Source organism: Nicotiana attenuata, chromosome 5 (assembly GCF_001879085.1).
Source record: "Nicotiana attenuata strain UT chromosome 5, NIATTr2, whole genome shotgun sequence".
Lineage (NCBI taxonomy): Eukaryota > Viridiplantae > Streptophyta > Magnoliopsida > Solanales > Solanaceae > Nicotiana > Nicotiana attenuata.
Window position 1 is genome coordinate 48,992,890 of NC_031993.1, and position 17,804 is coordinate 49,010,693.

General features: G+C 36.6%; 3 protein-coding genes across 3 annotated transcripts; 1 reads left to right on the top strand and 2 right to left on the bottom strand.

Annotated features, from left to right (window-relative positions):
- On the bottom strand, positions 1,294-3,043 carry LOC109225813 (peroxidase 64-like). The gene is made up of 4 exons (XM_019390596.1): positions 2,733-3,043; positions 2,430-2,618; positions 2,045-2,207; positions 1,294-1,903 (listed from the first exon to the last, which is right to left on the bottom strand). Exons 1-4 carry the CDS (start codon positions 2,940-2,942, stop codon positions 1,509-1,511), a joined length of 957 nt encoding a protein of 318 aa, XP_019246141.1. The 5' UTR covers positions 2,943-3,043; the 3' UTR covers positions 1,294-1,508.
- Positions 5,481-10,911, top strand: LOC109225814 (pre-rRNA-processing protein ESF1). Its single transcript, XM_019390597.1, has 7 exons — positions 5,481-6,182; positions 6,286-6,360; positions 7,440-7,669; positions 7,899-8,061; positions 8,897-9,025; positions 9,421-10,109; positions 10,262-10,911. Exons 1-7 carry the CDS (start codon positions 5,559-5,561, stop codon positions 10,557-10,559), a joined length of 2,208 nt encoding a protein of 735 aa, XP_019246142.1. The 5' UTR covers positions 5,481-5,558; the 3' UTR covers positions 10,560-10,911.
- LOC109225815 (aspartyl protease family protein 1-like) lies at positions 11,281-15,324 on the bottom strand. The gene is made up of 10 exons (XM_019390598.1): positions 14,839-15,324; positions 14,042-14,177; positions 13,233-13,468; positions 12,922-13,146; positions 12,676-12,811; positions 12,515-12,588; positions 12,332-12,431; positions 12,195-12,255; positions 11,822-11,893; positions 11,281-11,744 (listed from the first exon to the last, which is right to left on the bottom strand). The coding sequence occupies exons 1-10, from the start codon at positions 15,147-15,149 to the stop codon at positions 11,476-11,478; spliced, it is 1,620 nt and encodes a 539-aa protein (XP_019246143.1). The 5' UTR covers positions 15,150-15,324; the 3' UTR covers positions 11,281-11,475.

Consider the following 17,804-nt stretch of genomic DNA (forward strand, 5'->3'; position numbering starts at 1 on the left):
TTCCATTGATGGCTACATGCGAACTGACGTCGACTGGGTCTACAGCCGGAACTCCATCGAGGCCGGCAGGGGGTACGACGTTCCCTGGTGTAATGTTCTCATTCTCACCGTGATGGTCGAGATCATTGTTGATGTGTTGAGGTGCTGACTGAGAGTTTGATATTTTTGAATCCTGTAATCAAAGACACTTCAAAGAACAAGCGTAAAATAGTGTGTTTTATGAAAATTTGTACCAGACAATCACTATTATCTTTAGCCCCACGGTGGGCACCAAACTGTTTACCCTAAAAACGGATAACAATTGAATTTATACTGTGGTTTTAAGGACACATGATTTTACTTGGCACAAACTGAGAAAAGTGCAATATTGTTATTGAAATTAACTGCAAATAGAAATAAAGCAAACCAAAAGAAATGTATAGCCTTGATCCTTGAGCTTGGCCGCCTTCGAATCAAGTGAATATTACCCTGGAACGTATGATCAAAGCGACAGAACTATTGAGAGCTTGAGAGAAAAAGAATATATTGCTTTATGTAACGTGAATATGATGATGTTTATAAATGGTCAGACCCCCTTTATATAGTAGGGGAGTCCTTTTCTTGGTACAATTCTAACTACAGTAAGAAATCTCATGATTGGTTAATTAATCGGTCTCTTCTTGATACGTGCCAGGATTTACGCTGTGATCCTCGCCCGATTGCGGATATTTCGTCTTTCCGTTATTTGACCCAGTAAGCTTCCCTCGATCTCTATCTTATTTGGTCCCGATCTTGATCGATCTCATTCGGTCTCGCTTTTGGTCAGTCTCGATCTCAATCGGTCTCATGGTCTCGAGCTTGACAACCTAACCCTGCACCATAGTTTGATATAAATCGAAGCCGATCCTTGATATCATGCTTTACCCTCGATCAGTCGCACAAAAAAGGTAAGCCCGATTTTGACCGTATAGAAGCACTCTCTGTTTTATGCACAACCTAGCTAATGTACCAAAATAAACAAGAGAATCAAAGCACAAATTGCGTTTGAGTTTGGGATCATTGTCTTCTGTCTGCCATCATAAAAGAAAAAGGCTTATTCACACCAGATTATATTAATTTATTATAATTAAGTAGTAGATTGAGGTGATACTATAAATTAATTAACCATGATTAGTGCTAAAGGTGTAATAGCGCATATGAAAGACACGAATGATGTGGATTGGTTTGATATAAAGATCGAAAATGAAGAAGTTTTCTCCACCAAAAGACATGCATTATCTTAAATTCCGTAACAGAAAGAACCATATACTGATAGACATGCCACAAACCCTAAGGCTGGATGATTCATTCATAGTAACTTACAAAATACAAATTGATACATTTATAATGAGATTGATAAAAGCTCTGCCCATTGAAAATCCTATACCACTTAAAAAGTGCTCTGGATAAGCTGCTAAAAGAAATCAGAAAATTATAAGGAAACAAACTGAGACCAAACACTTTTCTGGATTATCATTAATTTCGTAGGATTAATTAACTGCCCTACAATCCTTTCTAACCTCCTGACCTCCATTTATGCTACTCATTTTGATCATGGAATTAGCAAAAGCTTTAAAAAAAGCTTCTTTTGAGCTAGCAAAGTCAGAAACCAGAGTTTTAGTCTTGGGAATACTGAGCAAAGCTTGGTCTGAAGAGAACAGACTCTTGTTCTGTAGAATTAACTTGTAATATGAATTATCAAACGTTGTTGAGGAAGGATCCATGGTAGTTCCAGCATTCTTTGCCCTGTTTTTAAGTGGACAAATTCCCTTTAAGGTTGATGCCAAGGATGGATGTAATGTTGGGTCAACATCTTGGGTGGAATCGAAGTTGTGTATCCTGTTACTGAAGGATGAACAATGAGAGAAACCTAAAGTATGTCCACCTGCAGATTTGGAGACACATTGTTTGTCAATTATTAGCTAAAAAACAAGACATATATTATATGCTACGATAAGTTAAAATACACTGATAGTGAAACGTATATAAGTTATATATTTATTATGTAATCGTTAGTGTACATGACCTGAGAGAGCAACAAGGTCTTCCAATGATAATCCTCTTTGAGAGAAACTTTGTTGAAGTTGAGACATGTTAAAAGTGGGAGCTGGTAGTTGTCTAGTTTCGCTAGCTTTTGATGTTCTTCCATCTTTTCTTCCTTTAGGCACGTCCCATGAAGGTCCACCAGACTGCATGTAATAATAATATTACAACGCAAGTTATTGGAAAATAATGTAGAATAAGCAAAAATCCCGAAAAGATGGTTACACAATTTAACATGATATTAGAATAAGCAAAAATCCTGAGAAATCGTATAATTGGCACTCATTATCAAAAAGAATTAACATGCACTTGTAAGTAAAAGTTTTTTTTTTTTTTATGTTCTGCTGGAGCAATGCATGTTTGCTTACAATGACAACTGCATCTCGGGCAGCAAAGGCTAAGATATCAGCACATGAGACTGTTCCTGGGCAAACGGCTTCTACAGCTTTCTTTGCATTATCAATGACGTAGAATGCATGCAAAGAAACATTTGGAGGACCATCTTTTTCTGCAGTGTTCTTCCCCTTCGAGTTCAGTAGCACCGAAGCATCGCATCCCTGTGGGAAATAAATTTTAAAAAAAAGACCCAGAACGAATAGTAAAAAGTATTATCAGGCCTGTTCTTAAAAAAGGTGAGAATGACATAAGAGAATAATGCAAAAAGAAAATACCCTTATGAAACAGTCATGGAAGTGCATTCTAAGAAGGGCAGCAGGGACAGTTTTGTCTTTCTTTGTTGCTTCAGTAATAACCTGTGTGACAATATCTTCAACTTGAGGGCATGAGTTCTCATAGTAATTTGAACTAAGTGCATTTCCATGAGAGTAAATTAAGGACAAAACTAGTAATGAGCTGAACAAGAATGCAGAAGAGGGTGACATAGCTTCAGTTCTAGCTAACTAAATCCTGCAAATTAAAGATTGTAATTCCTAAGTGGTAACAATCAGTTGACTTGTGCTGAAGATTAAAAAAATTACAAGGATATATATAGAGATGTTCTGAAAGATAGGGACAGATTGTAGAATGATTGTTGGAGTTGAAAATTGGAAATGTTAGCTCTAACAGTGAATTTGGTAATTGAGTGTTTTTGAAGCATACTAAGACATTAATTGTTCTTTCTTTTCTTCATTTTAAACATTGCCGTCAGTGCCTAACTTTTATGTTCATTTAAAAAATGGATGAGAATTTTCTTGAACTTCAGTAATCTTAAAATTTATAGTACTGTTTTCAGGAGAAAAGAACGTTAAGCAGAAAATAAAGAGAATTTCTTGGAGCTTCCAATATATGAATTTAACTCTTTTTTAAGGAAAAAAAAAAGAAGAAAAAGAAAAAACTATTTCCCCTTTAATAATAGACATTACTGGTAAAGTAGTTGAGATTGAAACATCAAAACTGTTTTGCATGTTATTATGGCTTGTTATCTAAGACTGATTTTGGTTAGTTACCATAATTTGGCGAAAGGACGAGTCAGGAATATAGCAATAGTGATGTGATTGGTAGTTAGGAATGCAAGCTGGCTTTTCAGAAATAGTATTAGCAACTCTCCTATTATTTCTTAGCAGAGATTTAACTCATATACAGATAGATATACATTGAGAATAAATAAATTTATAATATTAGTTAATTTAAACGATTAAAACATGTTATGTACATTATTACTTAAGTTGGAGTTACTATAGACAGTTAGCTGTTATAGGTATCTTATCTTGACGGCATTAAAAAAATTATTCACTGTTAAACTCTTTTTTAGCAAGCCTAATAGAACTCTGATGAGGTATTATCACTTTTAGCTTGCGCCAGAAACTATTTACATCTGCTAGCCGAAAAAGTGTATAAAAGTTGTATAATTTTTGTATATAACATACAGAATGTATATATATATAAAAAATATACAAAATTTATATATTTTTATAGCGACTGTACAATGTCATTTTTCCAACGCTGATTTTGGGTGCACGTGCTTCAAAACCTAATATTATGCCTTGGCTGTTCGAAGAGATGCCCCTCTCCTAAATTAGTATTGCTTCTGCCAACTTGTAGATGAGCAAGTGGTGCATTTTATACAACTCATTTATGTGTAATCTGATAATTTTTCATGACTTTGAACTATCCTAATTATTTCCATAAATTTCAAGTTCCTACTTACTAAAGAAGTCAGTGAATAGATCTTGCATTTCGTAAGTATCCTCTCAAGCTGAATTCGTTTTGACATTTTAAAATCTAAAACTACACTTGTATTGTCTAAAAATGTCGGCTATTCTTTAGATTGGGATCTAAAAAACGGCTATTTGTGCACATCAACATGTGATGGATTTTGATGGTTTCAAAGTAGGAGTGGCATAAATTCTGAAAAATCGAATTCCGAATCGAGCCAAATTAATTTAGTATTTTCGTATCGTTTTTTTCGTATTTCGTATTCTTTGGTATAGATTTTTCGGTATTTTGGTACAATACTCGGTATTGCGTTTTTAATATTTCAATATATCGAAATGCGAAATATTTAAGTCCAAGAAAACCTCTATTTTTATTTTCCAGCCCAATAAACCTAAGCCTAATAGTAATACCCAAGCGCCAAGCCCCCTTGCTTAGATTAAGTTATGTATTATGAGAAAGGAACTTTATTTACATAAAAGAAAATGCAGCAGTCCCTTACCGCGGAGAAAGTGTGCTGACAATCCTGGATTTCACATTTTATTCCCTCCGCATTTCTCATTGTGAAATGCTTGCGGAGATGCCGCTTGATATTCTTCTTTAATTGCTTGGTTCCACATATTTCACATACAATATGCTGGTGGCAACTCTCTATGTGTTCCTTGAGGCATTTCTCATATGTGAAATACTTCATACAGCCTGCTAGCTTAGCACAGTGTGTCCACTCTCCATTTATATCATCTATTCACGTTTGTAAATGATTCCGTTAATATATCAAACCGAAACCGTATCGAACTAAAATAAGAAATACCGAACCATACCAAACTACTTGAATATAATATTTGGTATACACAATTGATAAACCGAATATCGAAATACCGAACTGAAATACCGAATGCCTACCCCTATCTCAAAATGGATGATCTTGAAATTTTGTCCCCACTTTGTCCATCAGAACTTCAAGTTTAATAAGTGTTACCCTTTGATGCAGAACTTCAAGTTTAATAAGTGTTACCCTTTGATGCAGAACTTCAAGTTTAATAAGTGTTACCCTTTGCTTGTCCCATAAGCAATATTTTTTTAATTTTTGACCTTAAAATTATGCTTATTAGGCAGACAGGGTCAAAAGTTAAAGACCACCCAAAAAGTATCATATTTATGCAACTTTTTAGATTTTGATTAAGTATTTGGGTTGGGTCGTCAAGTAGTCATTGGACTGACTATTGGGCTCTAAATATCCATCAGCCCGATTAACACTGTCGTCTTCTCCTTCTTCTTCCTCCTCTGTTATATGGTCTGTAATAACATGCGGGGTTTTAGGGTTTAGCTAGAAGAAGAACGTACTCATGGGGTCCCAAAACAAAGATAAGAGCAAAAAGGGAAAAAGGCCGGCCGTTACCTCCACCGCTGCCGGAGATGAAAGCGGCGGCGGAAATAGAACTGAGAAGAGAATCATCAATGATTCTCGATTTGCGGCGTTACATTCGGACCCCAGATTTCGCGAGCCGCCCAAGAAAAAGTCGAAAGTGACAATTGATTCTCGGTTTAACCGTATGTTCACAGACAAAAACTTCGCATCATCGAAAGCGCCTACTGATATAAGAGGCAGACCCGTTAATTCCTCCTCCTCCTCTAGAAAAAACCCTCTAAACCATTATTACCATCTCGAGAAAGAAGAAGAAGAGGGTGAAAAACAGAGGAAGCAGAAAGAGAAATCAAAGGTTAAAGAACCTGAAAGCGAAGAAGAAGATGCAGAAGTAAGTGAGAGTGAGAGCGGGACGAGTGAGGAAGAAATTGAGCAACATAAATTGAAGAAAGTTGGCGCCGAATCATCAGAGTCCGAAGAAGAGGAAGATGAGGAGGTGGAAAGTGATGATTCATTGGCAAGTACGGAAGATTCTTCTTCAGATTCTGATTCTGATGATGAAATGGATGAGGTTTACTCAGAGGAGGAAGATACTTTCGTGCAGGTATACATACAATGAAAAAAGAGAGAATTTTATGTTGGGGTATGGAATTTGGATTTTAAGTTGCATTAATGATCTTTTCAAAATTTTCTTTTGGTGGAAGCAGAAAGAGGATGTGCCTGAAATTGACAAGGAAACTAAGAGGCTTGCAATTGTTAACATGGATTGGGGTAGAGTAAAGGTACCTTCTTTGTTTTCCTTTTTTTCAATATGCAAACTTGAATTTTTCCTAGAAGGTGTCAACTATGGAACTTTTGTTTCTTATATGGTAATTATTATTGCTTTGCATAAAAACACTGTAATTGTAATTGCTTAGACTAATCCTATTATCAAAAAAATTGACCTGCAGCGTGTTGAATTGTTTGGGAGGAGTATTTGTTTGGTTCAGTTTTCCGTGACCATTTACTAGGTTTGTCTTAATGTGTCATGAAGAGAGTTTAGAATAACAGCTTGTGCATTTCTTGATACTGGAGAATATTGTTAAGAGATTGTGCTGAGCATTCAATTGTGAACATAAACTAGTTATGAACAGGTGCAGCCGATAAAAAAAAAGAAGCTATGAACTGGTGCATTGCATAGAAGTATTGATTAGCTTTGAAATTCATTTGTTGGACTTCTGCAAATACGGAGTTGCAGGCAAAAAAAAATATCTTTTCTGGTTGAGCTTACAAAATAAAAGAATTATATAGAAGATAGTCAGACTATATGGGAGACTGCCTGTGAGTTCATGCATTTTGTTTAAAATGTATGATACTAATTAGCTGTTACATCCTGAGACCATAAGAGTTATATCTACCCTGCCGTGGTCATAATGTAGACTGCACCTCGATTTCATCATTGGTAAAAATGTGGATTGCGCCTCAATTTGAATTATAAGGGGCTGTTTGGTTTGCAGCACAGATCTCTAACTAATGTGATCTATTGAACCTTTATGGTATAAATCTCTGTATATAATGTATTGTTTAGTTTTCAGTATTAAACTCTGCATAATTTTTGTGAAAATAGTATGTGAAATAATAATATATCTTCTAGCAATACCTGGATTAGAATATCTAAAGGAAACAGATTCCCTTAAAGTAGGGAATCCCTGTACAATAATTATTATCACTGGACAGCAATATCCCTGCATTGTTATTCTCCGCATAAAAACCTTGTATTATAATCCATGTTATAACTAGCCATTAATCAAACTACCCCTTGATGATGTACTTCTATTTGAGCTATCAAGTTCTCTTCTCAGTTAAGTGGTTATTTATGTAGGCAATTGACTTGTATATGCTATTGAGCTCCTTCCTCCCGAAAGGGGGTCAAATAATATCTGTTGCTGTCTATCCATCTGAGTTTGGACTCAAGCGTATGGAAGAGGAGGCTGTCCATGGTCCAGTCGGCCTATTTGATGATGAAAATGGAAAAAATGAAGACAGTGATGATGATGATAACGATGAGATTGACAATGAGAAATTACGTGCTTATGAAATGAGTCGGCTCAGGTGACAATATGGTTCTGTTTTTTCCCCTGAATCATGTATCTTTGAGTGATTTCTGCACTTTTTGGTGACCAAAACTGATAACTTATTGCTAAACCTTTTATGAAATTTATTCTGTTTCTTCTTCTCCTTTTTCCCTTATGCTCCTCTATTCTGTGTTCCATAATTTCTCCATCTTTAATTATATCTCCCATGGGTCTCTTTTTAAAGTTGCTTCTTTTGTATTATGCAGGTATTATTACGCTGTGGTGGAATGTGATTCAAGCGCTACAGCAGATTACCTTTACAAAACTTGCGACGGGGTTGAGTTCGAAAGAACATCAAACAAATTAGATTTGAGGTTTATTCCAGACTCTATGGAATTCAAGCATCAACCACGTGATATTGCAACAGAGGTAATTTATGGCATCGCTTTGTCATCATGGGGGTCTTTAGTTTTCACGGCTATTACTGGCTGAAAACACAAAATCTAATCACATTTGTGTTCATTGATTGTTATTGAGTATATTATAGTTTCGAGTTTTTCGACATGCTAAGTTATCTGCTTGTTTACCTTTTCATCAAATGAAAAAAAAAAAGATCTATTGCACCCTAGGGTGTGACCTAGTGGTCAATGAAGTGGGTGGAGAACCATGAGGTCTCAGGTTCAAATCCATGTGGAGGCAAAAATACTAGGTGATTCTTCCTTCTGTCCAAGCCTTAGTGGGCAGAGTCACCGGTACCTGCGTTGAGCGGAGGTAGCAAGTACCTGTGGAATTAGTGCAGGTGTGCAAGCTGGTCCGTACAACACATTTATCAAATAAAAAAGTGATCTAATTGTGTGCTTGCATGTTTGCCTTTTAGTTCCGAGATCACTCTCCTGCCAAGGAAAATGATGAATAGCATGTTTTTCTTCGGCGCCGCTATTTTTCTCTCTGCTTCGTGCGTGAGAAGTCTGACAACTCCATGTCCCCATGGTTAGAATAAAGCATATTTTCCTTCTTTCTCGGTTGCTTTTTGGGATGAGGGGAGGTGATATTTCACTTTCTGAGAGCTACAGTTCTTTACAAATTAATATTCTGAAGGCATATGTAATTCTTGTTGCTAACATTTCTCTTTTGCATCTTTAGGGATTAAGTAAAGCTTTCTTGTCTGCTTAACTTTACCTGCTAGAATACTATTCTCTTAAAAGGGGGAAGAAACCAAGATGATCGTTTAGGTGATTAATTATTGATGTCTTTTGATACTTAGGCCCCTGCAGATTATGAAGGTCTAGACTTTCACACTCGAGCTCTGCAGCACAGCAATATTGAACTTACATGGGATGAGGATGAGCCACAGCGCATCAGGACCTTGAAGAGAAAATTCAATGCCGACCAGGTTAACTCTTATTTGTTGTAATTTGTGCTTATGTGTCTTTTAGTTCTGTATGTCCGCGGGAAACTTAACTTTATCAAACCAGTTTTCTTGCTGAGATGAGCAAGTGCAAGAAGATTTTCAGGCACCTCTTACTTTGTTTGTTTTTCTTTAATGATATTGGGTGCACATGCTTGCTTTTACGTACAGGTGTTTCATGTGGTTATCTGTGTTAGTATGTCGCTATCTATGTCTGCTGATAAGGTTGTGTTGTACTTGCCAATATCAGGGATATTCTTTTTTGGGCTTTTAAGATTTTAATGTGTTGCTTATTTGAAAAATCCTCATGTTTGTCACCTTGTTTCTTTTCCTCAAGGCGATTGATTGTTCTTTATTTGATGTGGTTTCTTTTTTGGCAGCTGGCAGATATGGAGTTGAAAGAATTTTTGGCTTCTGATGAGAGTGAAAGTGATGATAGTGAGGAAGGTGATGACACAGAAGATAAATCTGCCAAAAAGAAGAAAAAACAAGATAGGTACCGTGCACTTCTCCAGTCTGGGGAGGGTTCGGATGGAAATAATGAGGACGATGATCAGGACATGGAGGTCACGTTTAACACTGGCTTGGAAGATCTAAGCAAACGTATCCTAGAAAAGAAGGATAAACAGTCGGAAACTGTATGGGAAGCTGTTCTCAGAAAGAAAAGAGAGAAAAAGAAGGCCAGGAAAGGTAAGTCCAAGGATTCATCAGACGATGAGACCAGCGATAGTGATCAAGAACCTATAGAAGAACCTGAGGACTTTTTCATAGAAGAGCCTTCCAAGGATTCCCAACATCAGAGCACCAGGAAAGGGAAGCAGAGCGTTGAAGCATCCGAAGAAGCTGAGGCAAGTAGAGCAGAGCTTGAGCTATTACTTGCAGATGACAAGGGAGGAGATGCTAACTTGAAGGGTTACAACATGAAACCTAAAAAGGCAAAGGGGAAGAAGGGTAAAGAACTTCCAAATGAGGACAAGTTACCAAGTATCGATTATGAAGATCCACGGTTTTCATCTCTCTTCAAGTCACCACTCTTCGCATTGGACCCCACAGATCCTCAGTTCAAACGGTATTTCCCATCTTCTTGTTCGCACCAATTTCCTATTCGTGTATAAAAAATAAAATTAAAAAACTGGCCTGGCATTTATCCGAATTCCCAATAAAAAGAAAACCCTGCTTGCTTTTTTCATTTGCTTACGGTATCTATTTTGGTTGTTGCAGGAGTGCAGCTTATGCTCGTCAGCTGGCGCAAAAGCAACACAAGGCCGAAGAAGAAATCATGAAGACAAAACAACAGCCGGGAATAGCTGCACCACTGCAGCCATCCAGCACATTAGAGGCAGTAACAAGTGAAAAGTTGCAGCCGGATGATTTGTCTTCAAGAAAGGAGAAGCATGAGCTATCTTCCTTGGTTAAATCCATTAAGATGAAATCAAAGCAAATATCATTGCCCTCTGTTAAGGTGGTAAAAAAGAATGAAAAAAGTCGAGCAAGGGCAAAGAAGATCGATGAAGAGTGAGGAAAATAAGAGAGCGAGAAGAATGAAAAAAGTCTAGCAAGGGCAAAGAAGAAGGATGAAGAGCGAGGCAAGAAAGAGAGCGAGAAGTAAGAGGTATAAATCGTGCTCTCTGACTTCCCATGGTAGTAGACACAAGGCCTGTGAAGGTGAATGGTGGTTCAGTATGGGGTGAATAGTGGACGCAGTGAATCTCAATATGTAACTTCTTTTATTTTCTGATTGCCCCTATTTGTTACTCTAAGGTCTAAGTTAAGGTCGTGGGCCAGTAATTTTTTGAATATCATCCGTTATTGTTTTACCGTGTTACTGTTACACAATTGGACGTTATACAATTTTACAGATTTTTGCTTTACTTAACTGTAAATTCGATATAATTCCTCTTTGCTCGTCCAAGATTGAAAATGCAATGACTTCCTCCTAAGTATTTTCTTTGACCAGCTTCAGAGGATTCTGATTACTGTGCTAAAGTCTGCTTAAAAAGCAAAGGTAGACTAAAACTAGCACAGCACAACTTCATGGATCATTTTTCTAGCACAAGCACAAGCACAAGCACAAGCACACAGTCCATTTCATCAGATACACCTGTTACTTCCTCACCAACATTTTGTTGTTTTGTCTCTGGTGGGATATAAACCCTAATCTCTCATGGTTTTATTCGCTTCGTTGACCGTTAGGTCATGCAGTTGTTTGCTTTAATTTCAAGGGTCATACGTAACCAAAAGAAGAAAATACCCTTTACCGGGGTGTTTTAATATAAGAAAGGTCTTTAAACCTTAAAAAAAAAAATGAACAAAGAAATGAGTTATATTTACAGTACAAATAAGTATAAACAGCAATATAAAAAATGCTGTGCTTACTTCAATTCTATGCGATCATTTAACAGAGCTCAATATTATACAAAGGGCAATAAAAAGCCTCATGAAGAAATAATGATCAAATAATAGCTAAAAAAGGAAAACACAGCCATCATAAGTTGGCAAATGTAGGAATTGAAAAGTGTTGGTGCATGGTTTGCTGCAGGTCTAGTTGATGGAGCAGATGGAAACGAAGTAGCGGGTTCATTTCCACTTCCATTTCCCTTGGTGGCCTCTGGGACCACACTGGCGGGCGAAGGCGCTTCAGTAGAATTACGCTTGTTCACTGGCAGAGTTGTCGATTTGTTGTTGGATTCTCTAGAATCATAACCTGCCAAGAAAGGTTTCTAGTTAAAATATGAGCAGGTGCGCAGACTAAAAAGGTCATACTCAGGAATGCAAACTCACAATCGGAAGGTTTCCAACCCAAAACCATCTTCTCCCGGTCGAAAACCACGCGATAGCCTGTCATAAAATTTTCTGCAAAAAGATCCATGTATTAGTTTTCTGTCATAAATTCCAAATACAGAGACAAAATCCAAGTAAATCAACAAGTAGCTCAGATTCTGACAACATAACCAGTTTTACAAGTTGGTTATACACTTGAATTTTACTAGTTTACTTTGTCACATTACATTTCCAATTAGACATAAACTAAAAGGATGTAAAGACTCGAGAGATCCATAAGAACCAAAAGTTCTAATTAGATAGCATGGTGCAAGTTATATTGCAGAATCCATGGATAGATACAAAATCTCATGAGCAACTGATAGATACTTACGTCCAATGATGTTGACATCCCCACTTTTGACAACAGCTAAGCAATATGCGCCAGAACCATCCTGATGATCATGCCTCTATATTAGAATATTCTAAAAGAGAACCTCTGTAATTTAAAAGGAGCAGAAACCATCTTACCTGGAGCGAGAGCAATATTATCGGATCGAAAAGAAAAAACTGGTTGCCGCCTTTCATGGTCAAATTTACATCAGGAACTTCATAGGTAGTTTGATTTGCACTGCAAAATGTAGCACGTTAATCCTTAGAGTTCAAAGGACATCAAGAAAGTAAAAGTGATGAAGATTATAAAAGATGGTTCACCTTAGCCCGTAGCAGTATGCAAAAGGAATTTCTCCATCAGGTTGAATGCGTGGCTGTTTTGCTTGAGAATCAAACTGAAAAAAGAAACAAAATATCTTCAGTTTTACAATAAAAAGAACAAACTCCCAACTAACAAATCATACAGTCAGCCTGTCACTCACGTTCTCTGTAACGACTTTGTAAGCTGGGTTGTTCAAGTATGTGAATGAGGTGCCAGAGTCAAAAATGGCTGTGAAATCAACATCAGTGATCTTGTTTCCCACTGTTATTCCTGTCAAGCTGATGTTATAAGTTGGGCTGCAATTCAGGAAAGGGTAAGAGTTAATACATATTCAGTCGCATTCTCCTAAATCAAGCCAGAAACAGAAGCAACCGCTAAACCCAGAATATCAAAGTGACTTGCTTACTGTAGTTGATCAAGATTGAGTGGTGTTTCTCCTTGGGCTGGACTCCCTTTATCTCCAAACACTATTCTTCCAATACCATCAGGGCCAAAGCACATGGAGAAAGAATTTGCAGCAAGACCTTTACTTGCTAACATGCTCGGAACAGATATACTTTCCAAGCCAAGTCCAAATAGACCATTAGGAGCAGCGCCACTTAAAAATGCACCGGTTTGTCTTATCCCACACCTGAAATTGAACAAGTAGAAAATAAACATCATGGTGGTTAAAGATTGCATCCAAATTACACAGCATTTCTCTCAAACCATACCCACCCTAGAGCAATTGGAGCCTCAACACTTTTTTGTTGAGCATTATCTGTCTCTAAGTGCAAGATGTCTTCCACCAGTACCCCTGATGATGAGGTATTATTGGAGAGATATGCAACTCCATAAGCACATGCATTTTGTGAAGATAAGCATCGTCTCCTTTGTCCACACAGAGTGCCGTTGCAAGGAACAATCTGACCCGTTGACGACGTATTAGGGCTGTAAATATTGAGATTTATTCGCTGTTTCAAAGCAAACAAAGGATTATAAGTGTCAAATAATACATAAAGAAACATTAAACGGAAAAGGCAAAAGAGCAAAGAAAATTTTGTTCCTGAAGGTGAGTATGAAGTACTTGAGCTAATAAGAATCTCAAAATTCTTCAATGACAAACAAGCCACGGAACAATATGGATCAGAAATTTCATTTCAGAGTCAATATATTACATGCATCAAACTCACTTTGCAAATATTGATTATGTTGAAATCATCTTTTTTGCGCTAGTTATGTATCTTCCTAAACAGAAAAATAATTTCCTCAATATATTCTCCAGCCCATATCTTTTATCTTGTTAACTAAGAGAATATATTATTGTCACAATGACCGAAAAAGACAGTTGAAGAGAAATCCACTGTGTTACAGATTCAGCCATTGTGTTATCAGCAGCTTCCTTTCTGAAAAAGGTTATCAGACGAGGATGATCATCTTCCTTGTAGCAGAAGGCAATATACAGACGAGGATGATCATCGAAAAAGAAAAACTCTTTAAACATTTGAAAGTAGAAAGAAAAAGGTACTGCAATGAAGCAAACATACTCGTCCAGAGCGTGTCTCGAGGGCACGCACACAATTGCTGCAATCACAGGGTAGCCAAAACAAGTCACTGCCAGTGTCAAGTGCCACTAGAAATGATAGCCCAGGAGTGCCCACTGTCACATTTGCATAATGCAAACTGCAAATCGGCAAAGAGTATTAGTCACACACCTTTAGAAGGAAAAAAACCGCAACTACAGATACTACAGATTTTTCATGCAACTCTGTCTTTACAACATATAAATTACAACATGCTACTGCCAGAAACTTCACAACAATTCTTTGTCCGAAGAAAAGTTAAGTGGCAGAAGAGGAGGGGAAAATCAAAAGAAAAAAAAAATGAATTTATTTCCGGAGCTTAGAATTCGAACTAGAAGGAAAGTAAAATCAAATTTAGAGTCAATATTTTATATAGTAGTGATATCGACAAAATTCCAGTACAATCAAACACACAAACAGAATTAAAGAACAGAAACAGGCCTAAATCTTTCTTTTTTTTATCATATTTTCCTCCACTTGAATCTCGTTAGAACCATTAATGGTACATGGAATTTATTTAAGTTAGGTAACCTATTTTTCCTGAACTGACATCCAACTAAACAGACAAAAACAAACGTAAAGCTCAGTCAACTCTAACATCACACCAAACGGACAAAAGTAAAAGACAGTAAACAAGAATTTCCAAAAACGTACTAGTAGTTCACAATCAGGAATAACCAAAAAAAAAAAAAAAAAAGAACCAGAGCAGCAAATAAACAACTGCAAAAAGCAATCAGAAAAGAAAAATAGAGTGAGCTTACAATCCCAAAGAACTGAGGCGGAAAGTTTCATTTCCTCCTGAAAAAGAGAGAGGAGTGGGATTAGTTGTATCAGCAAGGCGGCGACCTTTGATAAAGCGATCACGCTGAGTCCAAGCTGAATAATACTCAACACTTCCCTTCTCAGGCAATCCATGAAGGTCCAAAATACCCTTCACCGGATCCGAATACCGGTGATGGATATCAAACCCGAATGTCCCAAACCCATCGCTGCTCTGCAGCTGTAATCCCAGAATCGCCAAGAAAATAATAGGGGCAAGGAAAAAATTAAAACTTGTATAAGAATTAGCCATTTTTGTATTATAGGAGAAACAGAAAAGACTGGTTCTTTATATGTGTATATATATATACAGGGATAAACAAAGAAAAGAGAAAAGGCAAGGAGATAAAGGGGAAATTTGAGAAAGGAAATAAAACAATTGGGTTGACTAGTTCGAACCTGTTGAAGATTTGCATTGCTTCCATTTGTAGTGTTTTATTTGGGGTAAAATGGTGTTGGGGGGAGAAAGTCGTCGTCGTCTACTGTGTGAAAGACGAAAGCGTGGGGAGTTTGGTCACCTATGACTTGTTAGGGTGGCGGTTTAGTGGGCTCCACTTTCCTACTTATAGTGGGGTCCATGTTCTTTACTCCGGAATGTCTATAGCACGAATTGAAGCTGCGGATTTTCTGCTTCTGTAGATTCTACTGCTGTAATATAGAAAAATTTTATTTTGTGTCTCACACAACTGACAATAGTTGTGTGATGCCTCTTTTTTATTTCATAACTGTGTGGTTCCAGAATTTAGTGGACCCAGATGTGTAAGAGATGGGTCCATAAATATGTGAGATAAAAAGAGGCCTCATACAACTAGTGTAAATTGTGTGAGACACAAAATAAAATCACTCCTGTAATATACATTCATGATTTCCTCATGTTTTTTGCCCTTTTGTGTAAATAAGTATTTGCATGGGCTACTTCGGTACTCCCTCCGGTCCAAAATAAGTAATTTTTTGGCCTTTTTCTTGTGGTCCAAAATAATTGATTTTTCATATTTCAAGAATGAATTAATTATTTTTTTCCTACATTGTCCTTGGAGTAAATAGTGTTGGAATATGTGTTAGGAGTGTTTATGTGAGATAGTAAAGGTTAATGTGGTCAATTCCATTGCTAATTAATACTAATAGGTGGATTTTTTAATTTATGTGAAAATATCCAAAAAAAAATACTTATTTTAGACCGGAGGGAGTAATGATTTTTCACTCTACTTTCCCCTTTGGGAAACTAGACTTATACTTTTTCCAAAGTAATTTGTCATGATGTTGTTTTCAGAAAAATCCTCTTTTTCAATTCTTTTATTCTGAATACGTCGGTAAAAATAGTGAGGAAGAGAGAGTCTTCCATTTAATAATTAAACTGAAATTTTGATATTAAATGATTTGGGTTCAATTGGATTCACATGACGAATTTTCAATTAATGTCCAATTCGGATTAACTAAATCCAGTACAAGAGTTGCTAGAACCTTTTGGAGATTGAAATTAAGGCATTTTTTTTCTACCAAACAATTTGTTTTCGTTAAATTCAGATTACATTGGCATGTGTTTTATAAATGTCAATTAACGATGATCATGTCGCATGTAATGAGAAGATTAGTAATACACACACAAAAAAATCATGTGACTTTAAAAATATATAACATTGGAAAGAATTAACTAACTTCTTTTAACATTAAGGAAAAAACAAGAATACGAACGTTCAATTTCCCATGGTGGGTGGGGGTGGGAGTGGGGTGGGTAGGTTGGGTGGGGGGGGGGGGGGGTTATCGACCAAAGAAAATGTGGTCTTCTTTCATAAACATTAGAAGACAATTCACACACTAATATCAAAACTATATTTATACCCCAAGTACCTTTATTCATAATAAAACAATAATATCGTAGTAGACGTGGCGGAAGTTCAAGGGCGAAACCATACTGAATTGATTAATGTAAAGAAAGTGATGTTTGGAAGATATTATGAGGTACCCTAATCTCTAATAAAAGATATAGTTTACCTAACAAATTAAGTAATTATTTTTTAGCTATGGAGAGTTGTTATATATGACGTGGGTTGGTTGGTGTAAACCGTTTACATTCGCCCATATCATATTCCTATTCGTTAATTCTCAGCACTCAAAAGGAGAAAAAAACCTTAATGTTATAAAATATTAAGAGAAGAAAAGAGTATTGCAAAGAAAAGTAAAGAGAGAGAATTTTTATTGATATTGGATAAATTACAATGGAATAGAACCCTCTATTTATAGGGAGAGGGTGACTTAGCCACCAAGCAATAAACCCTAGAATCTCTCTAAATATAGATATTCACCATAAATAAAATTCTATTTATACCACTCCCCCTTGAATGTCTATTCAACAGATAATGTGCCTCGTTAAAACCTTAACTAAAATAAAACCCAGTGAGAAAAAAATTCTAGAGAAGGAAAAAGAGTACACATATCTAACAATACGCCTTTTGGTTGCCTCGCTAAAAACCTTGCAAGGAAAACCCATTGGGACAAAACTTTGTAAGGAAAAAAGAGTACAGCGCGCATTAACTCCCCCTGATGAGAGCATCAATTCACATCCTTGAGCCTTTGCATTCCAATCTTGTGCACCAGCTTCTTGAAGGTTGACGTCGGCAAAGATTTGGTGAATAAATCACCCATATAAACTCCAATGAATATGTTGCACCTTGAAAATCTAGTTATCACACTATCATGCTTATAGTTATAGCAAGATACAAATGTACGCAAATATCACTTAGGATATGGTACTTCAGGACCAAGAATTGTACTTGGTTTAAGCGATTTAGATCATTCAAGGATTGTCATATAAGTTAAGTCATATAATAGACTTTAATTAGATGCATATCAAGTTTTCATGTCATGCTAGACAAATAAGATATCGAAAACTGATTGCACATATCATTGA